Source organism: Grammomys surdaster, unplaced genomic scaffold (genome assembly GCF_004785775.1).
Source record: "Grammomys surdaster isolate TR1022 unplaced genomic scaffold, NIH_TR_1.0 363, whole genome shotgun sequence".
Lineage (NCBI taxonomy): Eukaryota > Metazoa > Chordata > Mammalia > Rodentia > Muridae > Grammomys > Grammomys surdaster.
The window spans coordinates 6,916,185-6,942,303 of NW_021604782.1; the positions used below are offsets into that span (position 1 = coordinate 6,916,185).

Genomic DNA, 26,119 nt, shown 5'->3' on the forward strand with positions numbered 1-26,119 from the left:
TGTGTGTGTGTATGTGGGGGGGAGTGTGTGTGTGTGTGTATGTGGGGAGGAGTGTGTGTGTGTGTGTGTGTATGTGGGGGGAGCATGTATGTGTGTGTGTGTGTGTGTGTGTGTGTAGCAAATCAAATGGCAATGTTGGAGAGTCAGTTCTCTCCTTCTGTGAGTGGGACCCGTGTGTGAGCACAGGCTTAGCAGCAACATCTTCCCCACTTGGGCATCTTGCTAAGTCACTTCTGCTGGCTTCTCTTGTTGGTACCTTCTTTCTTATTACTTTCACAGAAGGCAGACAACTGTGGGCTGCTGATACAGCTTGGTGAAGCACAAGGTTCAATTCCAAGCTCTCCTCCATCAAAAGGGAAAGATTTACATGATCAGAAGAGAAAGCAGAGTATCGTTTACTCCGGTTTGTAAATGAGAAAAAAAATCACAAAGCAAGGTCATGGGGGGCCACTTGCCCAGGATCACATAGAGAGAGGCAGAAGGACCAAGGTCTGGGAACAGAGATGCTGATGGAGTCCAAATCCAGAACTCCCAACCACTCAACCACAATAGCTCCCTAACCTCTCTGCTGCCATCTCCTCCTTCATAAGAACTTTAAGATGCTCAATGAGAAAAAAGAAAATTATGAATGGCTTTCTCATGCTAGATTCTTCAGTTATAAAAGAAAACTCAGAAAGCTATGCCTGGGATGTGAGAAGGGTAAGGACAGTAAACCACCATGCTGGGCCTCCAAAATGGAACATCTGGCTGGATTCTTTATCCCAGGAGATGGATCTTCCCCCTTTAGGAGAAAATAAGTAACTTACATATAACTTATTATCTGGAAATGGAAGTTTTACAGTGTGGGTTTTGGGTAATTTATTTCATGCTTATAAATCCAGTTACATTAATCATTTCATACCTGAATGGATTTTTTCCCACAGATATGTTAAGAGTTCATTTGTAGTTGGTTTTAATTTGGAAAGCAGCATTTGGCAAACAGGAACTTAATTAGTTAGGGGCCCGTTGGAGGGCTTTGACAGTGGCTTACCGGGAAGTGGTTATACTGACAACAATGAAGACCTACTTAACATGATGGAGTTCTGCTAAAAAAAGAAATGGATTCAACACTGACTTCCCCCTTAAGTTTAGCCAACCAGACAATTGAGGCTGGGTCGCTCCTGTCCCAGTACTGCTCCGTAGGTACTGCTCAACTGCAAGAATCACCTCCATTGAAGACCAATATGAACTCTGTAAACTCTTGCATCTTTGTGTGCCTTTTGTTTAAAAGACATCTCTAGTGCTGGGTGAGGATTGTCTCACAGGTATGAGGACCTGAATTTGGATTCCCAGAAGCTATGGAAAAAGCAGGGCAGGGCAGGGAGGGTCTGTTATCTCACTACTGACAGGAGATGGAGAGCCACAGATCTCCGGAAGCCCATATGACCAGCTAGCCTGGCCTGTGTAGTGATGTTCCAGGCCAGTGAGAGAGCTAGTCTCCAATAAAGGCGGAAGGTGCCTGAGGACCAACACACAAGGTTGTTCTCAGACCTTCCCACATCCATACATCCACACCCACACATGCACCCTACACTCTCACACACCTGACACACACGTGTGTGCGCGCACACAAAGATGTTTCCAAGGGAGATTACAAGACCACAGTTCCAGCTCAGAGCATGGTCCCAACATTGTTGTGCTGTTTAATTTGGTTTTGGAGTTTTTGTTTGTTTGGTTTGGTTTTTCATGACAGTTTCTCTGTGTAGCTCTGGCTGTCCTGAAGCTCACTTTGTAGACCAGGCTAGCCTTGAACTCACAAAGAACCACCTGCCTCTGCCTCCTGAGTGCTGGGATTAAAGGTGTGCCCCATCACCACCTGGTGTTTTGTCTGTTTTTTAAAATCGCCATATTTTATGTTCAGTTTGAACTGTGGAAAGGGACTATATCATCCAACATGGCAGTAGCGATTCAGCATACAAATCAATGACAATGGGGTACTGGTGTCATAACTGAACAGGCCATCTGTTTGAGAATGTCATCTGGGGATAAGGAAGCAGTCAGGTGTATATATAAACTGTTAATACAAACAATTAACACATGGGAAATCTGATAAGCCTGAAATTCCTGCTGTCACTTGGGGTACCACTTGGAAATAGGTAGTGAAAATCATCAAATTAAGAACAGGAAGTCACAAAAACCATAGACGAATCAGTGGTGGGTCCATCCTTAAGGTGGGCATTCAGCTAGTGGCTCCCACTTGATGTGTCATGCTTACTGAGGAGATCCACTGTGAGAAACAGTTTTCTTTTAAAATATTTTTATTACATTTATTTATTTATAAATGTGTGAGGTCAGAGGATAACTTGTACGAGCCAGTTCTCTCCTTTCACCATGTGAAATCCAGGGACAGAACTCAGTCAACAGGCTTGGGTGCAAGAGACTTTACCCTGTAAGCCAACTCACCGGACCAAGTTCAAGATCAACACCTTGGCAACATGATACATTGTCTCAAGAAAATTTTTGCAAGCCAGTGGTGGTGGGCCAAGCCTGTGACCTCTATACTAGAGAGGTGGACATGAGTAGATGCCTGGGGTTTGCCTGCCAGCCAGCCTAGTCTAACAGGCAACCTTCAGGTCAGTGAAATACCCTATTTCAAAATGAGGTGGGTGGCCCCTGATTCCCATCACCCAAGATTGTCCTCTGGCCTGAACACACACACACACACACCTATACACACATACATACACAACACATATACAAAAAATTAAAAATAAAAGACTCTATGGAGTAAGACCACTGTTGCCGTGTGAGAGCAAGGTCAGAGTCACCTGTGTAACTGTATCCCTGCATTGTATGTGTTTACAGTGATTTTTTAAAAATTTTTCACTTGGGCTGATGATTGAAGCCAGGGCCTTGAGAACACTAAGCAATGCTCTCCCACTGAGCCCCCCCCCCACACCCCAGTGCATTTCTCTGAATGAAACAGAAAGGTGGGCAGTGATAACTTAGCTCTTGAGCTCTGGGGACAAGCCAGGCACATGCCCTCGGAAGAGCATCTTCTCAGTGTCCTGGCATAGCCATGAAAGCTGAGTGCTTGTGAACTCTCTGCCAGGCAACATGCTGCACTTCTTTTGCAAAAGAGCTTAGATGCTGTGAAAGTGTAAATTACTAAAACCAGTAACCGTGCGCACTGCAGACTGGAAAAAAAAAAAAGAGTTAAAATGCACGAAAAACCAGAGCGATCCAAGGAGCACAGGGTGTGCAGGGTGCCACGTGGTACTGCCAGCAGTTCACCCATCCAGAAGGCAAGAGATGCTCTGTTCCTGAAGTAGCCTAAGCAGGAAGGGCGAGAGAGCTGCAGCGGCGATACCAGGGAGCTGGCTGGGCACGGAAGGCACTGGTGCAAGCATGGGGAGCTGAGTTCCATCCCCAGAACCCATTTAAAAAGGCCAGGCATAGAGCTGGAGAGATGGCTCAGCACCTAAGACAGCTTGCTGCTCTTGCCAAGAGCCAAAATTTGGTTCTCACATCAGGTACAGAACTCCACCTCAGAGGACCCAACACCTTCTTAAAGCCTCCACCAGTACACGCATGTACCTACCAACATACGAACCACATATACAAATAAATTAATTTAAAAAAAAATCTGGGTATGGTATGCTGGTGCCTGGTGGCAGCAGAGACAGGTGGGTTCCCTGAGGGTGGGAGTTTGTGTGTCCAGCTTAGTCTACTTGGTGAGTTTGAGGCAGTAAGAGATCTTGCTTGCACCTGAGGTGCAAAACTTGAGATTGCCTTCTGACTCCACACATACGCATGCAAACACATACACACACATGCGCCTGCACAGACACACATGCACCTGAATAAGCAGGAGCATAAACACACACACACACACACACACACACACACACACACACACACACGAGGCTGGAGTGGAAACACCTGAGGTTCAGGTCCCTGCTATGGGGCAGCACACTCCCTGCAGAGCTGGCCTGGCACCTTGTTTATGTTGATATGCAGGGGAGGCCAGGGTCCTGCAGCCTTCACAGTCTCCAGCTCCAGCTTCTTCAGATGGGCAGCTGCTTCGCTGTACAGCGCAGGTGCTCCTGGACTCAGTTCTACAGTGTGGTCAGGGGAGAGAAAAAAGCAGATGTTCAAAGACAGCTAGATACAGGGGGCCAGAGATCCCGCAGTCGCCTGACTCCCAGGTCCTTTTCTGCCCTTCCAGCTGGCTGGGTTGACATCACGGTTTCTTAACCTTCCTCCCTTGGATATGAGCTGGGCATGATGTTTGACCCCTCCGAGCCTCTAAGCCATTTAGAAATGAAAATAGAAATCACTTATCTTGCTGGAGTATTAAGTGAGATTATTCTCATAAAAAGACTTAAATTTGGAAAGGTCCTTTACATGCTGAAAAGACAGCCGTCCAGGCTGTTAGGCATGACGAGGTGCCTCAGAGAGTCATGTCATGCTTCTTAAAATCAAAGCCGTTGGCCTTTTGTATTGTGGTGCATTTGTTTGCCACCACGCCCCTCTCTAGCTTGGATTTATTCATTAATACATTAAACACCCACTAAATATTAAATATTCATTATCCAATAAAGCTTGTGCTTTATTGCTTGTTAACAACTGGCATCTGGGGAGTCGAAAATAAACAAGACATGATTCTAGTGAAAGTGAAGGGAAGACATTCCACATAAAAGCATTAAGAGCTTAAGACACCCTCACCACAGCTGGGGATGCAGGAAGCATGCAGGGATGCTGCACTGAAGCCACGTGAGCTGGCTGCCGGGGCATGTGGGGTCTTACTAGGGCTGAGGAAAAGCATTGCGGATGGAGGAACCATCAGACACAAAGGACAGGGCTGGAATTGCGAGGCATTTTGTGAAAGGGCAGAAGTTCTGTGGAGCTGGAGTGTGGGAAGGATGGGGGAGGCTGAGACCACAGGGGGAGGCGTTTGGAGGTCTGTCACGTGACCACGCTCAGCGCATGGACACGGGGCAGGGAGGAACAGAAGGTCTTAACACTGACAGTGGAAGTTTCTCTATGGGGATTGAACTGCAGGATGGATACTGTCAGGAGGCCACGCCAGTCATCTCTACGCAAATGAATGAGGTGAACGAGGGCAAGGGTAGCGTGGGCAGTGCTTGGGCTGAGAGTTCCCATCTTCCATTTAGCTAACCTCTAATGGTTCTCATGGTGTGAAGATGTATCTGGACAGCTCACAGTTGTACACAGGGTCAGGCTAGAAGGTTCCAAGATTCTCACTACACACCCTCTCTCCAGTTCACAGAGGGACCAAACCCCGGATTGTATCTTGGGCTGCTCAGTGAGAACTGGCGTCCGGACCTCTGACTGCTCTGTCTCAGTGGTCCTAAAGGGAGTATGGACGAGGTTTTTGTTACGTGGAAGTGGGAAAAGGTCGCCTCGGGCAAAAGTGGGACGGAGAGAGGAGCAGGGGTGGGGGGGGAAGTCAGCAAGCAGAAATCATATTTGAAAAAATGTCATAATGAAACACAACACTGCTTGCTAGTGAAAATGAACAGATGTAGACAAGCAATAAAATAATGACACAAATGAAAAATAAGGTTATATCTGGTGGTGGTACAGCCTTTAATCCCATCACTTAGGGAGGCAGAGGCAAGGAGATCTTTGAGAGTTTATGGTCAGCCTAGACTATACAGTGAGAAAGAGAAGAAAGAAAAAGAAAAACGAATTCTTTGCCTCAGTATATCAAAGATAAATTCCTAAAAGAGATTGAAGGTAAGTTAAGAAATAATACAACATTCAAGATGCAAGCCCATTCTTACTAGAGTTAGCAGGGACCAAATGAGTCATATTACCTAACTGCGTACTTTATTGTCAACGTCTACAGGATAGACACTACCACAGGCTCACTGGATGCTCGACACCTCTTTGCTGTTGGAAGCTGGTGTCACAAAAGGGCAGAGTTTATTGTGACCAGGGCAAGAATCCCAGCCACCATCTGACTCCCCCCTTCTCCACTGCTGGAGCCCAGGATCCTGCGCCGAGCACTGCAAGGGCAGAAGTTTAAGCTACGAGGCAGGAAGGAGCGGCCATTTATAATAACACAGAAGCAGGAAACCACCAAGTCTAGATCACCCTGCCTGCAGGCACCAGACTCTATAAGCAAGCTGCCCAAATCCAGTAGCCATGGCAACACCCTCCCTTCTGTCCCTGACTGGCCCTCGGCACCCCACCCTGCTCCCTCTACACACTCACTTGTGAGGGCCTTGCTGGAGTTCGGTGACCGCAGCGGTGCCTCTTTATTCTCCAGAGTCAGCGAAAGGCCGTAGTTGGAGTGGTGTTGGTGCTGGTGGTGATGCCGCCCCGAGGCTTTAGGGGCAAATGGGGTACCCCCGTTCTCCTCGAGGCCGAAAGGCAGCCTTTCTGTGGGGCTGAGCGCTGGGGACGGGAGCGGGTAGCTGAGGCAGGCAACAAAGTCAGGGTTTAGAACAACACAACGTTTTGCTAACCCCTCAAACTCTAAGACCACGAAGCTTAAAAGACTCCCTACTTAAAATAGGGCATTGGGCCAAACAGTATGCAAAAAAAATGAACCAAAGTGGGAATTTGTATGTTAGTGATCTGACATCTTGAATCTTAAAAATGTCTTCACTTTGAAATGGAATAAAACAGCCTGCATTTTAGAAACTCATTTTCAGGGCTAGAGAGATGGTTCAGTGGTTAAGAGCACTGACTACTCTTCTAAAGGACCTAGGTTCAGTTCCTAGCACCCACACAGCAGCTCACAAGCATCTGTAACTCCAGTTCCAGAGGATCTGATGCCCTCTTCTAGCCTCCACAGGCACTGCATGCACACGACTGACAAAAGTGTGCGCGCGCGCGCACGCACGCACGCACGCATGCACGAAAACACTCATACAAATAAAAATCAATGTCTTTTGAATAAGGCATCTTCTAAATGCAAGGTGGAAGAAAGAAAAACAATAAATAATGCTTAAATGAGCCTATGTTACACACCAGAGTATTCATTCACATGCTCCTAACTTTTAACACCCGAAAGCTAAAAGAGAGGGGCTCTCTTTCCAGGCGGCTCACAATTACCTCTACTTCCAGCTAAGAGGACCCACTGCCCTCTTCTGGTCTCCTTGGGTACTACACTCATGTGCACAAACCCACACACAGATCCACGTAAATAGAAAATAAAACCTTTTTAAAAATTATTTTTCTTGGCAATGCTTATATTAAAGCAAGTATATCAATACAATGCCATATCAACTAAATGGTTTTTTTTCTGACTATAAAAGTAATTAAGCTGGGCAGTGGTGGTGCACGCCTTTAATCCCAGCACTTGGGAGGCAGAGGCAGGCGGATTTCTGAGTTCGAGGCCAGCCTGGTCTACAGAGTGACTTCCAGGACAGCCAGGGCTACACAGAGAAACCCTGTCTTGAAAAACCAAAAAGAAAAACAAAACAAAAAAGTAATTAAAATAGTTTTATGGACTCATAAAGTACTGTCATACCAGAACACCATGTTTATAGTGTGCAGTAAGTCAGTCAGTTCTGGCTATCAGGATGTAAACAGAAGCTTCTTGTGACCATCTTTCCCAGACATAAAGTAGGTATATCCCTGCTAAAGCATGGAGGGAGGGAAGATGAGCAGAAGTTAATTGTGGGTGGAGTGTGAAATACTCTAACGGTATCATTTGAGCACCTAGATTCAGCTATACCTGAAGGTGATCCTACAGCTAAATCTTTCAATAAGGTTCACAAAATGCATTCATTTGTTGATTGATTGGTTGATTGATTAATTGAGGTAGTTGGGTTTCTTTCATTTATAGTCACATGACCTAAAGCAGTACTCATTTATTGTTTCTGTGGACAGAAACAATAAAGGGTGGACTGCTGTGGAATTTAAGATGAACGGGTGTTAGGTAGGAGGCATTACAGGCCTAAGAAATGGTATGTCAAAGGTCAGGTGAGCAGGGAGGGCAGAGTATACGGAGAGCAGGGAGCGAAGGGAGCAGCAGGAAGTGCAGTTCAAATGACAGGCTGGACTAGTTTCAGGGTGAAGCAATCAGGATTATCATCTGAGCAACAGGGGACCGTGGAAAGGATTTGAGCTGGCCCTGGGATGGATGTTTCTGTTAGTGTGAGCACGGCTTGGGGACACTGGGAAAGGAGGTGGGACTGGGCCTGGTTAGCAGAGGCAGGAAGAGTCCAGAAGCAAAGGTATGCTTGCCACCATTGATGCAGGAGCTGGATCCTTCAGCCACCCTGGCTGCTTTGTGGAGACTCACTCAAGGGTACTCCTATAGGGTATGCACCTGGAGCAACCCTCTCACAGGGGTGGCCTGAAACCACCAGAAAACACAGATATTTACAATTTATAACAGCAGCAAAATTACAGTTATGAAGTAGCAACGAAAGTGACTTTATGGTTGGGGGTCACCACAACATGAGGAACTGTATTAATGAATCACAACATTAGGAAGGTTGAGAACCACTGACCTGGGGGAAGTGGAAGATGACCTGATTTTGATCTCTGGAGATCTCCATCCTTACCTCTTTCCCTTAGAAACAGTTCATGTTACTCACCTTCCTATTGGGGGCATTAGAAAAGCACACCAAGTTGCAACTAAAGCTCTCTTTCCTGGGTCCAGCCACAGCCCTGCAGGGAACCCTTAACCACTGTTCTACAGAACATGTGGGGCAGCAATTGCTGGACTTTTCCAAAGCTAAGAAGGTGTGTGGCTAGGATTTGTACATCTGCAAATCCCACTGACATTCTTTCCCATCCTTAAAATGTACTGAAGATATTTGCCCCATAGGAGTGCAGCGGGGCTCTCAGAAGAGCAGGTGTCCTTTTGCGGGGCTGGCAATGGCTTCCCAGTCTGTGACTGGCCTTCCTCTGCCATGATCCTCACCATTTCTGGCCTGCTCAGAGTCTGAGTGGCCTTAGTATTGTCTAGTCATGAGGGACAGATCAGTGAGGAGGTCAGAGAGACAGAGAAACTGGAGAGAGCCACTGGCTGGATGCAAGAAGAGATCATGGAGACATGGAGGGGCAAGGAAATGGCAGGCAAATGGTACATCATCCGTGAAAGAAGGGAGGCATGGAGGAAGGGAGGCTCTGCTGAGCTTCAAATGTTCACAGTGAGTATGGGGATGAGCACCCGCAGGGAAACATGGCCAAGAGCAGGGAGCTGGCATCCCATCAGGCCTGGACGAGGAGTTGGAGAGCTTTGAGGAATGGTTCCTGAAAGATGGCAAGCAGACACCACATCAGATGCCAGGTCCATCTTCACCCTCTGCCCAGGGTATAAGAATTCTGAGGTTGGGCCCAGCTCAGAGAGAAAGTGCTGTGGTTGGTTGAGTAATGTCTCTCACAGGCTGGACAGGCCACAGTGGTATCACAATCTTGTCTCTACATGTGCAAAGGGTACACTTTTTTACTTCAAAAAAAAATACAGCATGCAGAGTAAAACAGACAAATAAATCAACAAACAAATCAAAACCCATGAAAACAAAAAGCCCCATCTACATGCCACAAATGAGAAGTCATATAACATGTCAAATAAAATATGCATTCATGATCTGTCTTAAACCTACCTAAGGGGTGGGAGTGGATTAAGAAGACAAATGGGAAGAGAATAGACAAGAATGGAAGAAACTGCCTGGGCTAGAGCAGTAAATTTGGTCCAGCTAAGGGTTCCAGGAAGAATAACTGTTCCTCTTGTGAGGCAATTCCCTCTGATATCAAGACTCAGGAAGAAAACAACTCATAAGTCTCAGCAAGTTCCTGAAACATAACAGGCTCACAAGGTTCCTCCCTCCCCAAGGTTACATAAGCAAGGGCTGTTGAAGAGAGGAAATGCTTCAGCCTACTGAGCTGCTTGTAAGTCATTCAGAGAGAGTTCCAGTTCCCCCAGAGTTCCAGCTTTGCTGTCACCCCTGCTAAGGTGGGCTTTTAGTGATGAGGCTGCCTTTGAGTCATCTGAGCTCCTGTAAGTAACTCCATTGAATTCATTAGTCACCAAGTTGGAGTTTGGTGGTGTTTGTTACTTTGGTCTGTTGTTGGATCTCTATCTGGGTGAGTAAACATTTGTTCATATCTCTCCAGGAACAGTGTCACAGTGGAATGAGTTCAGAACAGTCTCTGCTCACACACAGGGACCATCCTGAAGATGCAAACATGGAATTTTGTTGGTTATAGATCTGCTAAGGAGATTTCTCAGGGCCTCATGCTCGTGGGTCATCCTTGCAGGATTCTTAAAATCAACATTAACAAAGACTGTGAGGTAAATGGTATCTACAAGGCTGTGCATCTGCCCCATTGGCCTAAGCAAAGTCAGACTCACAGTATAAGGACCAAAACACATGCAGCAACACACCAGCCTTAGGGGCATTGGCCAAGGGTCAGGATACTAGGTCATCTCCATACTCACTAGAGACTGAGGCTCAAGGGGTGTTTGAGATTCTGCAAAGTCACAGTATTTCTAGAAACTACCACCAGAATTGTTACCAGGACAGGGCAAGGAAAGGGGGAAGCTGAACTCTGGACTTTCTCTGGAAAAGAAGGCCAAGTGAGGGTGCTCTTGAGAAGCTAATCATAACCTTTGCAGTGTAGGCAGTTTTGGGTGACACGGGCCCTGGGGATCTAAGCTGGGATAAGAAATCACAGAATCGTATAATGGAGCCCTCAGATACCCTCTGGTTCTATAGGTTTAAACTCAGGCTGGATGTTAAGGTCACTAGGAAAATTCTTACATTCTACTGGAGGGAGTGTAAGATGGTTCATTCAGTTTGAAAAAAACAGCCTGGTGGATCCTCAAAGAGTTAAAGATATCATTACATGGTCCAGCAATTCATACCAAGATAAGTATCCAAGGGAAAGAAAAGATCCATGAAAAACTTGTACCTGAAACAGTATTATTCATAATCACGCAAAGGTAGAGAGACAACCAAGTTCATTGATTAACAGATAGCCAAAATGTGGTATATCAATACAACAGAAAATTACTAAACCATGAAGAAGCAGTGAACTACAAACTCACGTTACAATTTAAATGAACCTTGAAAACATTATGCTATCTGGAAGAAGACAGACGTCAAAGTCCACATATGTGATTTATGATATGTATCTTATGGGACACGTGTAGAACAGACAAATGGGTTGGAGGGCAAAGGTTAGGAGTTATTTAGGAGTTGGAACAGTGGGAGAAATCAGGATTAAAGACTATTATTACTCAATTTCTTGGGGAGGAATGAACTGTTCCTAAAATAGCAAAATCCATGACCAAACAACTTCATAAATATAACCAACTGTCTATTTTGCTGAACTGTACACTGTGAGAGAGATCTCAGTAAAGCTGGAGACCTTTAGAAATATGGGTGTTAGCGCTCCTCTAGACATGGTCACCTAGCTCTAAATCCTGCAGCTGGCCTGGGAATTACACCTTTCTCCAAGCTGCAGCCAGCTCATTTTGCATATGGGCTCACCATGGGAAGGGAGGTGAGCAGGTCACACAGCTGGAGACCAACAGCTGAGTCCGGGACACAATCCAGGCCTCCCACCTTTCTACTCGGTGCCCAAAGGGCTGCCCATCTGCTGTGTCTTACCATCTGCTCAGCTTCTATTTAAGGCAGCATTGAGTACTCATCAGGAAAATCCAAGTCCTTTTCAGAAGCCTCTGGCTGAGACACCCTCGTATTCTCTACTATCCAGTAAGCTCAGCAGGAACAGAAATGGCTATAGGTATTTGTGTCCTAGCTGTGCTAGAAGAAGGGCTGGTTCATGGGAGGCCAGAGAAAGCTTCAGTATACTCAGTAAATAGTCTGGGACCAGCTCTGCTGTCTGGCACTGTGCCAGGCATGACAGTCAGCAGGGGAAGGACCTCAGTCCAGGCTGGGACATTGTCAGAGGAGACCTCCTAGGGTAGAGATGCTTGAAGTAAGGAAGTCCTGACAGTTATGGAAGAGTGGACGGGGGGAAGAGGGACACTGGACATTGCAGGAGAAGAGTCTCCCAACTTCTAAGGCCTGGAGCTGACAAGGTATACTAGGTGTTGGGTGTGGGGGTCCTGCACAGCTTTCATGTGTACTTAAGAGTGGGTGTCCTGCTGTTTCTCTTCCTGTCTCCCATTTAGATGACAAACTCATGGGGATTAATGGCGAACTGACTTTTTTTTTTTCTGAAATGAAGAACTGCTTCGGCCTCCTGAAAGGAGCAATCCGTGTCCATTCAGGAAGCTGAGTTGCCCTCTTTGCTCCACTAGTCACTGTGCTGAGTAACTGTAGGCTCAGTGTCCACTTTCCCCCACACACCCCAAGGAGTTCAGTGAACTTCTGGGCTCCCACCCTGGCTTGCCTCCTTATGCCCCACAGATACTTCAGCATCTGCCATGAGTGCTCTGTAGCCCAACCCCCCTACCCTGCATTCCCGTGGGGCCACCACCCTCCGCTCTGTTCTGGGGTGGCAAGCAGTTTCCAATTACTCTCATGTTGGGGTTGCTTCAGTGATAATTCAGGTCCAGTTCTTTTACCGTTTGTATAATCGAGCCCCTGTATTAAAATCCCTCTGTAGGAAATGCCTAGATTAGTTTCCATTTTCCTGATTGCTTGCACCAGATACGACGTTAACCTGCCTGGTCGGCATTACTCGAGCTTTTCCTCTCAACAGCACTGAACTGGACTGTTACCTTGTTAAGTTGTTACTCTGTTGCTTTTATTTTAGTGTCACCATACCCCATAGCCTAAATCTGATTTACTTTCTCATACTTTTCTGTTTCTTATCAGTCAAATATGTCCTGACTACTCCCTTTCTTTAGCTCGGATTTCAATTTCTTTCTCCTTTTTCTGTAGGCTTCTGCGGTTAGTCTATTTCCATTGAAAAGGCAGGAAAAACAAACTAGAATTTGCATAGCTTCTGTGCTTTGCATACATGTAGTTCTTTAGAGTTCAAGCTTACTATGGAAGTCTCCCATTGGCATTCCAGTTTGGAGCATTAGATACTGTGGTTCAGAAGACCATACACATAAGGCATATCCTTCTCTCTGCATATTAAGGGGGGTTAACATATTCATTTGTCAAAGTTTTGTTTCATTTCTTTTCATTACAGTATAGGACGAATGTTATTAACCACAGTCCCAGGTATTTCTCAGTCTCATCACAATTTATAATAATAACATTAGTCATTACATCTCCCAATATTCTATCCTTCACTTTCCCGTGTGTGTGTGTGTGTGTGTGTGTGTGTGTGTAGGTGTGCATGTCTGCACATGCTGTATGCATGATGCATGCACATGAAAGTACAGGTGCCTGCAGCCATGTCTACACATGTGGTGCTCAGACCTGGGCCCTCCTCCATCACTTTCCACCTTACTCAAGACAGGGTCTCTCACTGAGCTGGAATTCTGCTTACTGTTTCAGCTAGGCCGCTGTCCAGCAAGCTCTAGGATCCTCCAGTCTCTGCCATTTCAAATGCTGGGGCTATTTCACATGCAGTAATGCTTTCTTACATTGCTTCTGGGGATCTGAACTCCAGCTCTCATGCTTGCAAAGTGAGTGCCCTTACCCAGGCATCTCCTCAGCTCCCTTCCCCTCCCTCCCCCCTCTTTCCCTCTCTGTTTCTGTCTGCCCCCCCCCACACACACACACACACACACACACACACAGCACACACAGTTACTGAATTCAGACTCTTTCTACTTCTGGCCTGTTATTAGCTGAGATTCACTTGGATTTTACAATACTCAGATGAACTGTATTCATCCTTTCTAGTATTCCATATTATGTTTTCTTAGCTTGTTGCACTGGTTGATAGAATGTATCAGGAGGACATGGAAGGCCTTCTGTCGCCCTTGTCTTGGTTCTGGAGTTTACAGGAAAACTAATGTTTCAACATTAAATGCTGTTCTTGCAAAACCTCATACATTAGACTAGACTCCATCTGCCCTCCCTTCCACTTTGTTACAAAATCCCTTGAGCAGTGACTTCTTCCTGCCCTCAGGAGATCTGTGCTTTTCCTCTGCAGGCTAGTTCCTGTCGGTAGGTGCTTTAAAAAGATGGTTCGAATTCCCCACTGTATCACCATCCGGCTTCTCACTGGCTTTGGGAATTGATTTTCCAAGAAGCCACACTGCAGTGCCCGGTTCCTCTCCTGGCATCTCTCCACAGTGGCTCCAACATGCTGGATGCTGACTAAGCAGTGACAAAGGCTGACTTTCCCAGTGTTCTGGGGGCATCTTTTATTTTTAGCTTGAAGATTCAAACTGATCACGATGCAGCCAACTCTTTCCTGGCCATTGTCTCTTTAGCTTACGTGTCTATCCCCTCTTCATTCTACCTTCTCCAGTTAGTACATTCTAACTGGAAGAGAGGAAAAGCAGACGTCAGATAGCTCTGTCCTTTCCCTCCTGCAGGCCACCCTCAAGAACGGCCGGGAAAACCTTCATCTCTTTGCTCCAAAGTTATTAGCCATAAAGTCCCTTACCAGTCTGATGATGGGGCTTGTTCTAGGGAGACTGAGGCAGGAGGATCATCATAAATCCAAAGTTAGCCTGGTCTGTATAGCAAGCTCCAGGCTGGTCATAGGTATGCAGTGAGATTTAGTTTTAAGACAAAACAAATCAAAACAACCACCACCAAATAAGTAAGTAAGTAAGTAAGTAAATAAATAAATAAATAAATAAATAAATAAATTCTGTGTCCTTTTATTTAAAGCTATTCTTCGCTTTCTTCCTCTTTCAAATCCTATCTTAATTGTGAGTTTCTCAGAGAGGCCACTGACACACTCCCATTTCAGGTTGTCTGGGCTACATTCACAGCCTCCGTGAGCAGTGTTCCTTTTTAGGTCATTCTTTTCTTTGACATTTCTTTGGGGATGCATAGAAAACACAGAGGACTAACCCCCCCTACCCCTTCTACTCTCCTATGCTAATCATTCCAAGACCTTGTCCCACATTCTAACCCTGTCTCCCCAGCTGAAAGAATTAACAGCAATCCCTGGGGCATTTCTTCCACTTTCCCAACACCTTCCCATCAAGCAGGCAGGCCCGGAAATCAAAACAATGCTCAGCTTTTAATAGATGACTGTCTGGGTAGCCAAGAAGTCTCCCCACAAAATGCTGTGCCAGCCTGGCAGCTCGCTCAAGACACTCACCGAGCATGTTCCACTCATGCCCTGCCCCCACAGCACATCTGATCTGGGTTGTACAGCTCGTGTAAGAGCCACCTGTATTCCCAGCCGTGCTCCATTGGCAATAATGCTGCATGTACAAGCAGTGTCCACACCAGTGGTTCTCAACCTGTGGGTCGAGACTCCCTTTGGGAGTCAAACCACCTTTCCATAGTGATTGCCTATCAGACATTTAGGATTCACAACAGTAGCAAAATTGCAGTTATAAAGTAGCAACAAAAATAATTTTATGGCTGCGGGTCAGCACAACATGAAGGATGCATTAAAGGGCGGCAGTAGGGAGGCTGAGAAGCACTGATCCACACAGCACTCAAGCTCCGACAATTTCTATGTCCTTTCTGGAGGAACCGGGCTGGGACAAACTGGTTCCTGTTTTAGCTCTGAACTGGTGTGGGCACACACTGCAAATACCACCTCAGAACTTACCCAGCCGGGGCCTGCAGATGGAAATCTCAGGAGAGCTGCCAACGGATGCTCTCAGAAGGGCTGCAAGGGAACAATACCGTTTCTCCTCCTAATCCCTGGGCTAAGTAGACAGGACCCCGGGGTCTCAAGCCTCCAGCAGCCTCATGTACTATCCCGAGTATGTACTATAAATATGTCATTTTCTACATGTGCCATGGGACAGATGCCGGGAAATGTCATTTCTATTCCTGTTCCTCACCTTGAACTGTGCCTCACCATGGTGTTCTATGGGTCAGCTGTCAGCCAGAAGTCCACCTCCTCACAAAAACTAAGGCATTCATTATAATATGAAGAGGTCCCTCTAATTGACATTTTTGAATGCCTAACACTGTACCATCCACCTGTCAACTTATTTACCCTCCAACAGCCACTTAAAGACTATCGATGCTTATTTTCTAGATATGGAAGCAGGAACAGAAAGTATGTAACTTTGCCAGAGTCTACAGATTGTCAGAGCCAGGGTTTAAACCGAAGCAACTTGACCCTTTAGGGAATAAGTAGCACTGCCTTGCCCTGTGGTTGACAGGAGAGGTCTGTGGGTGACAAAGGAAAGTGGGCTGGCACCCCACTGTGTGTTTGCAGTGTGCTGTGAGTTCACAGAATTCACATCCCTTTCTGGGACTTTAATAAGCATTTCCAAACCAGCAACTGCAGTGGGCAATCCTGAACTCAGGCGTTCACTGTTGTGCCCACCTGACACAGCAGAAGGGACACATGACTATCTTGGTCCCAAGGTACCTGTCACTTATTTCAGTTTTCATTTAGCACAGGGTTACAAGTTCTTACTGAATTCAGGGAAAGCATACTCTTTGACTATGGTAGAATATATATTTGTAACATTGTACTTCTTCCATAATTGGGTTGAAGAGAAAACTGTATCCAAGTCTTAGAGACAGACACATTACAAATGTTAGGAGTGTTCATTAGGGTGATTTCCTACAGAAACTTAGCCTCATTTGTTAAAGAAAAAAAACTAGAGAGAAAGGTCACACCGTGTGTGTGTGTGTGTGTGTGTGTGTGTGTGTGTGTGTGTGTGTGTGTGTGTATACATGATGAGCATAAAATACTGGGTTCTATTTCTGGAACTTCTTTCCTACCTGATATATTTAATCTTTTAAAGGCACGTGTGTATGTGTGTGTGTGTGCCCATGCATGTGTCCATCTGTCTGTCTGCTTGTCTTTATGTATGTGTGTGTAGGTGTCTGCTGAATCTAAAAGAGTGTTGGATCCCCTTGGAACAGGAGTTGCAGATGTTTGTGAACCACTGTTATGAATTTTGGGGACTGAATTTTGGATGCCACCAGGACTCTGCCCATCTCTCCATTCTAATCAGTATGGTTTTGTGGGGTTTGTTTGTTTGTTTGCTTGTTTTGAGACAAGAGTCTCACTCTGTAAACCAGGCTGCCCTTAAACTCACAGAGATCCATTTGCCTGTCTTCCAAGTTCTGAGAATAAAGGGGTGAGCCACCCTTCTCCTTGTTACATTTTAAAATGTGGTTTAGATTCTTTATATAGACCCCTTACTGGTAGAAAGGAATTTCCCCAAATTATAATTTTTTCAAGAAAACTTCTAAATAATCAACTTTCCGAATTAATTCTATTGGCATGAGTGATGTGTGACTCCATATTTGATAGGGGGCTCTTGATTCAATTAGTGTCTTAGCAGCCTGGAGTCAAATGTCATTTCCAACATAGCGGTATGTGGGAGAGTGTAGATGTCTAGCAAATGCTTGTCTAATGAACTTGTTCCAATGCATTAGATTTTAATTTTCTTAGGTAATTTTCAAGTATTTACTCACGTTGGTTAAGAGTTTCCTAGTTGCTTGTAACTACATTAACTTACTTTTGCATACTGTAGAGCAAAATACCACTCATCTTGGGGATAGCCTAGAAGATTCCATGACCCTATATGAACCAGCATGGGATACATACATTCATCTTTCAATTGATGAAATCGATTATTACAACTGATTTCAATGAATGGGTTAAGCACTTGGTACTTGACATTTTTCTCTCAGAAAATGCATTTTGTCCTGGTGTCATCCTTGCTAATGTCAGCCTTTGTGAGTGCATGTATGTGCATGTGTGTATGTTTGCATATGTATATGCACTTGCATAAGTACACATGAGCCACTAAGGTGGTACACAGCTGTGAAGAGGGGCTGCATATGATTTTGTGGGGAGAGCTCAAGGTGTTAGCAATGTCAGATCCATTCCAGGTCTAGTCCAGTGACTGACCATTTCATGAATTCCCTCTTGCTGAGGGGCCTATGACTGAGAGTTGGTTCAATCTTTTTTTGTTTTTAAAACAAAGGCTACATCAGAGTTGCTCTGCGTGTGCCATTACTTCTAATGCATATGTAGTGGTTTGAAAGAAAATGGCCCTCATATGCCCATAGAGAGTGGCACTATTAGGGGGTGTGGTCTTCTTAGAGCAGGTGTGTCCCTAGGGGTGGCTTTGTGGTCTCAGAAGCTCAAGTCTGTCCAGTGTGTCACTTTCACTTCCTGCTGCCTGTGGATTAAGATGTAGAACTCTCAGCACCTTCTCCAGCACCATGTCTGCCTGCATGCTGCCATGCTTCCTGTCATGACAACAATGGACTAAACCTCTGTAACTGTAAGCCAGTTCCAATGAGATGTTTTCATTTATAAGAGTTTCAGTGGTCATGGTGTCTCTTTACAGCAATAGAACCCTAACTAAAACAGCATCCATGAGTATTTTTTCTCCTTGGTTTCTTTAGTCTTTTCTGTGCTTTCAATTCTATACCCCACTGTCTCTGTTCTTTGCTTTAAGTGAAATTTTCCTCCTGGAGGGAAACAGCAGGAACATACGTCCCCCATGGATGCTTTAAGAGTCCCCATTACACAGCAGCCCTCAAGGGGCCGTAGGACAATTAATCCCTGTCTGGGCAGCTAGAGTGTTAAAAAAAATAAAAATAAAAACAAATCTTCTAAACAGCCCGTTCCTACCATCCTGGCTACCCTGGGCCACAGGAGAATGGACCATGAGCTGGGAAGGATATTTTTCCAATCCTCAGACACCATCCAGTTCACTGAATGGATGAAATTAAAACATGATTGATTCCAAATAAAGTTCAGGTTATATGGATAAAATACACAACGGGTGGAGGGCAGGCTTTCGACACTGTAATTATCGGGCATACCACTGTGAACTGAAACCTGCATATGTGTTTCTGAGGTGACATAAACAAGCATGAGTCTGTTTTGGTATTCATTAGCGCATAAAAATCTCAAATAAGCCTCTGTCCCTTCCCCAGATCTCACGGGCTCTTTAGCAGTGTCTATATGCAGCATCCTTAGCCTTTGAGGGCAGACACTGGCTGGGTTTCAGGGCTTTTGGCTTAATTGCTTTTATTACAGGCACAATGTTCATCATTCAGCCAGGGAAGGAGGCTGACTGGGTCATTAGCACAGCAACTCCTGCTGAAGAGGTCTTAGCCACCAAAAAGGATGTACAAGCCATCCCTTCAGGCAGGGAGTGATTAGGTGGGTTTCTGTAGGGTGTGACTCTAATTATTCTAACCCCTTTTAGTGGGTTGCCTAGACAACTATTGTGATGTTTTTAAAAGCTACAGTCTTCTCTCCATTAAAACCACTCATAGCCTTGGGATGCACCTGCAATTTTGGACTGGCTCTATCAGAAATATAATCACCACGACAAGGAGGTCCTTCTTTGGTCAAATGCACAGGTAGGTCACTGCATCTGAGTGTATAGTAGTCTGAGTGGAAAGCTTTCAACAGAAACCTTAGCAGGAAAGGAAGCACAGACACTAGAAATCAATTCCCTAATCTCAGCTATTTTTATCTTGTCTGTGTTCCTCCTTCAGCTCTCCAGGGTGACAGCAGGCTGATGGTCATCTGAACGTCTGGAAATCAATTTCAAGAAAGGTCTAGTAATGGTCAACACCCCCCTCCAGCTTTCTTTTTCTCATTATCAAAAATGCCAAGAGGGCATGATTAATGTTGATTAAGTACACTAAACTTGTGCATGTATACATACTTGTGTGTGTGCATGCATGTCTGAAAATGCATGTGTTTACACATGCTAGCTGGCCAGCACCTCCACCTCCTCATTACAAGCATGTACCACCATGCTTGCCTCTGTTATATGAGTATGGGAATCCAAACCCATGTCTTTATGCATGCCTGGCAAGCACTTTACAACTGATCTTGATTAAAGAGGATGGAAGAAGAACAGATGATTCGGAGGATGACAGAAAATCAAGTTCACAAGTTCAAGGCCAACCTAAGCTTAGGGAGTTTGAAGCCATCATTGGCTATATAGTAAGACTGACTGAAACTCAAAATAAATAAAAACAAAATAAACAGCGAACCAGGTACAACCTTGTTCACTGAGAAATACAATAAAGACAGACACTGTGGCTTTTATCCATTGGACTAACAAGAATGGTAAAAAGTTAGCAAAGGCTCTGTGAGCATGCCTCCCTCTGTCATCACACCTATGTGGAGAGGGTATGCACACACGACATCTCCTTAGGGGAAAGAGCAACATAAAAGTGCTCAAATTATAATGCACATGCCTTTTGGCTCAGCATGTCTACTCCCCAGGGATCTAGTCTATAGAATTCATTTGTTCAAGTGCACAAACAGAATGCCTACCATACAATTATTGTCGACAGTTGATGCAGCTTGTAGGTCTATCAGTTTTGATTGCTTAAGTAAACACATGTGCTTCTTTATATGTAAGACTGGCTTGAGATTGACAAGAAATGCAGCTCAGAGCTAGAAAGCTGAGGAATAAAAAGAAGTCACTTAGATAGAGGCTTAAAGATGTTCTTTGTGTGTGTCTTTGTGCTATGCATGAATGTAACACGGCACCCATGTAGAGGTTAGAGGATAATTTTGGGTATCAGTCTATACCTACCACCTTGAGATGGGATCTCATTGGTTTCTATGGCATATGAAAGGTTACTTAGCTGGCAAGCTTCTGGGCATTCTCCCATCTCTGCCACCCACCTTCACATAGGAGTACAGGGATTATATATGTATGCTACTCTATTTGCCTTTCCATAGCTCTGGGGATGAAAACTGAAGTCTTTATAATTACATGGCAAGCGCTTTATCCACTCAACCATCACCCTAGACACTGAGTTTTTACCAAACACTGTGCATTGACTGTTTATAAAATAGCACAATGGTTCCTTTTATTACCAAATTTGTGTATGGGCATGAGCATGTGTGTGTGCGCACACGTGTACATGTGCGTGCATGCATGCACTCGTGCGCTGTGTGTACCATATGAAAGCCAGAGGTCAATGTTTGGAGTCTTCCTCAGTTGCTCTCCACCTCATTTTCGAGTCTTCCACTGAGCCTGGAGCTCACTGATACAGCCAGGCTGGCTGGACAGAGACTGCTCCTGAAATCCTCCTCCTGCTACCCCCAGCACTGGTGACAGGCAGGCCCCACTGAGCTCTGCTTTTACACGGGTACACAGGATCCTAACACAGCTTGCCTTGTTTGCATGACGGGCACTTTACCAACTGAGCCGTCTCCTCAGCTCCCTTATTACTCTGTTCAGTATACTAACAGGGCAAAACTTTCTCTGCTTTGTCTGAGATAAAACCCCGAACTAGATAACATGGGGACTATGCAGATACTTTAAACTCTCCAAACTTTCAAGACTTACTGCAGAGGTGGAATGTGCTCTGAGCCCTTGCCTACCCTTCACCGTGTCAGCTTTACCATTTACAACAGCCTTGTTGGCAAACACTGTGCCTGGAGGTTATCCCCCAGGACTCGCAGACAGAAATATCACTTCTACTTCTTCTTTTATACCTCCTCAAAAGATCCCCATGGTATTTCTGCTCTTACCCTGGCTGTTTCAAAGAGAGGTGTCTTTCTGCACTGTGAACCATCTTTCATTTTATCTTTCCCCTAGAACCAGGCATCCCTCGCTGTTGCTAAACTTAGAACACACAGCTTCCCCCTTTGGCCCAGGAAACACACCATATCTTGTGCTAGACACTATCTTTGTTCTTTTTCTGTTCATATGGACTGCCAAGGTGTTACTGTTAAAAAAAACCCACTGAAAATTGCAAGCAGATAGCCTTAGACTCTGTGCACAACACTTTGATGAGATATTTGTGTGTGTGCTGTGTGTGTGCGCATAGATATCAGAGGTGTTATAAATATATGCTTGCAGGTGTGTGTCGAGGCCAGCAGTAAAGGAGAGAAGTCATCTATCATTTTTTAACCTTGTTTTTGGAGACAGGCTTTCTCACCAGTTTAACTGGCTGTCCAATGAGCCATGGAGATCTGTCTCCTCCCTGCCTCCATCCCAGGACTGTTACAGATCTGCATCACCACAGCCAGCTTTCTACATACAAGGTGTATTATATTGGTACACTGTCCTGTGTCATTTGAGCTAGCTAACAAGCTGACTCTGGAAATAGAGTTGCCCCCTCCTATCCCAGACCTGAGCATGTTTGTCTTAAAGTGTCCACAGAGGCACCTTGTCCAGGAATGGGCTGCACAGCCCTTGACTCTAACAAGGAGGAAAGAGAACAGCAAAATGTCCCAAGGGTAAAAATACGGTGTCCTTGAGAAAAGCTAGAAGACAAATTACGTCCAAAAGATGTTCCTATTCTTGGTCTCATGATATAAAAGATGCCTACAGTGGAAAAAGAGAAGCCAGGAGGTGTGCAGAAGGGAGCTCACCGAGGGAAAGCTCCAGCAGTAGACCAGCTGTCTCAATTTCCCTGAGCATCTATATGATGCTACCTGGATCTGGAGGTGACACTTGCCAGGGACTGTCTCTCCTGGGACCTCCAGCTGGCTGCCTTAGTGGCTTCCCCAATTGGTTTGAATGAGATGTTTGTAAGCTCTTGGTGTGATGATGTTATTTTTCTACTGTTTTTTTCTCCTCTTTCCTGGAAGCCTCACTGGAGAAGACTATTTGGATCTCCAGAAGCTGGCCTCAATGAGGCTTCCCCAGTCAGTTTCTGCTGGATGGTTTTAGCTTCAGAGTTCATATTTCACCCTCTATTTCTACCTATAGGTCACTTGTTACTGATTCTTACTTTTGAGTGCTACATGCTCAATGAACTTACTCATTTTAAGTGCAAGGAACGGCTGTCATAGACCCCTCCAGGTCATGAACATGTGGGGGTGCCAGTGCCCCAAACTCAGGTCTTCAAGCTCATGCAACAAGGCACTTTACTGACTGAGCCATCTCCCCAGACCTGATTTGAGTCCCTTAACAAAATAGTTATATTTCTTTTTAGAATGAGGAAAATGAGACAAATTGGAAAAATTGGCAAAGGTCACGTGGCTGATGGCAAAGCTGAGGTTCAAAGCACGTGACTCTAAAGTTCCTACGTTTTACCTCACCCGAGACCTGTAAACCTATTTCCCCAGGACAAGCAGAATCCCACCTTGTGGGCCTCTAGCCTGTCTCTCATCTGGCTTGAAATGCCCTGTCATCGAGCTTCTATCATCTTGCACCTGTTCCCAAGAATAGGCTTTCATTCTGGGACAGGTTCTTAGATGGATGTGGCCACCCTTGGCTAGTGGTTAAACTTCACCAGCAGGCTGTCTAAGGAGGAGGGCAGAACAATGACTGGGAAATGGTCTGACACACTAAGGGGTGGTAGTGATGGTGAAATCAAAGCTACACAGGAGCCATTAGCAACCAAATTCTTCTGCCCCACCCTCATTTAGGAAGTGGCAAAGCACACTAACTAGGCAGATTTAGCTACTTTTTGCAGTGCTAAGAATTTAACCCAGAGCCTTGGTCACACTAGACAAGTGCTCTACTACTGACACACACCCTAGGGATCCATTCCCTTACTCTTCAGCATTCTGTCTTCTTAAATTTTATATATACTTCTCCCCTCCCTACCAATGTAAGTTAAAACTGAACTGTTAAACCAAGAAATGGCACTAACCAAGAGAAGCTTCCACCCCCTGCTCTCCCCCACCCTCCCCCTCAACTCCATGTGGTGATGGCTAAAGTTTAAGCCCTAAACCTGTGTAGTGGTTCATGCCTTTAATCCCAGCACTCAGGAGGCAGAGGCAGGTGGATCTCTATGAGTTTAAGGCTAGCCTGGTCTGCACAAAGTTCCACAACAGGCATTCTATGTAGAGAAACTCTATCTTTAAATTAAAAAAAAAAGTTTTACCAGCAACTATTTAAATAGAGCCGAGCATTTTAACTTTGTTTTTGTAACATGTTTCAATGCCATGTGTGTGGCAGGTACCCATGGAGACCAGAACAGGGCGCTGGGTCCTTTGTAAATGGTGTTAGAGGGCATTGTAGACTGCTCAAGGTGGGTGCTGGGAACCAAATCTGGGTTCTCTGAAAAAGCAGCAAGAATTCTTAACCACTAAGCCATTTCTCTAGGACCAAAGCTCAACATTTTTGAATAAATTGTCTGAGCTATCATTTGGTTCTGAATTTGGAGAGAAGTAGGCCTATTTGCAGAATTATTGATGTCTTCTTGCCTAGGCCCAGCTGAGTGCCAATTTGGGGTTTGTTTGCCTTTTAGACACCCCGGGGGCTCCTTAAAATGTGCCAGTTTTCCCTAACAACACCTGGCTTTTCTCTGTTTGACCCCACCCCAGCCCCACTGGCCTGTGTTTGCTCACTGCCTCCTGGTGGGAGATGGAGAAACCAGTCACCCTGGGCCAATCTGTGGTATTTACCTGAGCACTTGGGAAACTTGGCCAGTCAGGGAATTGACTTACAGCTTGGTTTGAGAACTATTGATCTAAAAAAGATCAATATGGCTGCCCAGAGAGTTCTTTGATGAACTCAGATTTTTAAAGAACTAGGTAAAAGCTGCAAAGTCAAGGGCACCAAACAGGCTGGCTCTGTTATTTGTCGTGTCCCAAGCTGGACCAAGGAGGCTGGAGTCACTGATCTGGAAGGACAGTGGATGGTTTTAACAGCCAAGAGAATCGGAAGGGACCCCTCACCCCCAGCCCTGTCCTCATTCCACCTCTGCTGCTTAAGAGAAGCATCTTCTGTGGGAACGCTTGGGCAATGAAGCCCATAAGACAGTTCTGAATGAAGGATGGAACCAACTGGCAAGACTTTCAAGACTGCTGTAACCACCATGAGCAATGTTAGCTCATTGTTAGATGTTCTGGGGGTCCAGAGAGTCATGGAGACTAGTTCAGCTTGTCAATTTCAAAACCAGAATGAGTTCATTAATTGTGGGAAAGTGAGTTTGATGTTGCTTGCAGCTGATGTTTAAAACAAAACCTCAAAAAACAAACAAACAAGAAACCAAAACCAAACCAAACCAAAAACCTTATGAATTTCTGGGAAGATATGGGACATCTTGCACAAGGATGCTCCACTATAAATAATACTGCAACTCCGCCCCTTTGAAAATGGAGAATGAGTTGAAGGAAGTAACTGTAGATAGGCTACTGGACCAGAGTGGGATGAGGCGTGGAGAGGAGCTACAGGATGGAGGTTGTGGTGGTTCTCACATAGATGGAGGTCATGCTGGTTAGATGGTTATAGTGGCTCTGGTTACGGATGGAGTTCCTAGCTCCAGGTGGGTGTAGGCAGTTACTACTAGCCCAGGGATGACAGGGATGGTAGTGGAGACAGTGTTACCACAGAAGACAGGATGACTGTAGAGTCCCACTAGGCTGTTGGCTAGAAAGGCAGCTCTCTAGTCAGCTGCTAGAGCTCCATGTAGTGAACTGCACTACAGTCTAATAGTCTCGCTGAGATGTGGCTCAACATGAGGAGGACAGCCATGAGGCATGAGAGCTCAGAGGCTGGCACTTACCTGTTGTAGGACACGTTGGTACTGCTTGCCTGAACCCCATCAGTAACAGCATACTATTGCTCACCTTTCAGAGTGGTCAGGAAGATAAAGCGACACACTCGGACAATTTGAAAATTGTCCATTAACCAACCCCCCTGTATGACTGTAGATCACTATCCGCCTAATGGGGTTTCCGATGTCAGAAGGTCGGACCACTGTCCTGCTCACCATTACACCCAAGCTTCAAATGAGACACACTGGATAGCGTGTACATGATGAAGCTGGATCCGTGAATGACACGGCAGCCCATGTCCTACTCAAAATGTGATGGTCCAGACGGGACTGGAGATGATCTGTCATTGCCTGTTACCTGGTTAGACAGTCCCTTTCGAATGAGTCCATTCGCTAAGCACCTGCTATCAGTCAGGCACCGGAAACAAAGGCAAAGCTTGTACTAAGGAATCTAAGGCTCCAAGACGAGATGAACAAAAGAGACTGTTTCAATACAAAGTTGTGAGTACAACTTTCCCGTGTCTGGGGGTGGAAGGGGAGGCAGTAGTAGAACACAGAAATTAACCCAATTTGCAGAGGTGGGGGCTGTGAAGAGAGTCCCCAGAGAAGATGACGTCTGAGCAGAGGCTTAGAGGCTAAGAGTTGGGAGTGACAGGATTCAAGGTGGAAGGAACAGCATTCGCAAGGTACAGTCATGAGGTGTGAGGCGAGCA

At 45.4% G+C, this 26,119-nt stretch overlaps 1 protein-coding gene across 1 annotated transcript in view; it reads right to left on the bottom strand.

Annotated features, from left to right (window-relative positions):
* The window catches only part of Epb41l4b (erythrocyte membrane protein band 4.1 like 4B), a 149,994-nt gene that overhangs the window by 40,717 nt on the left and 83,158 nt on the right, over positions 1–26,119 (bottom strand). Inside the window, exons 16-17 of the mRNA XM_028779919.1 lie at positions 6,223–6,425; positions 3,979–4,097 (exon numbers count right to left, since the gene is read on the bottom strand). Coding sequence (XP_028635752.1) covers positions 3,979–4,097; positions 6,223–6,425 — 322 coding nt within the window. The remainder of the gene's footprint in view (positions 1–3,978; positions 4,098–6,222; positions 6,426–26,119) is intronic.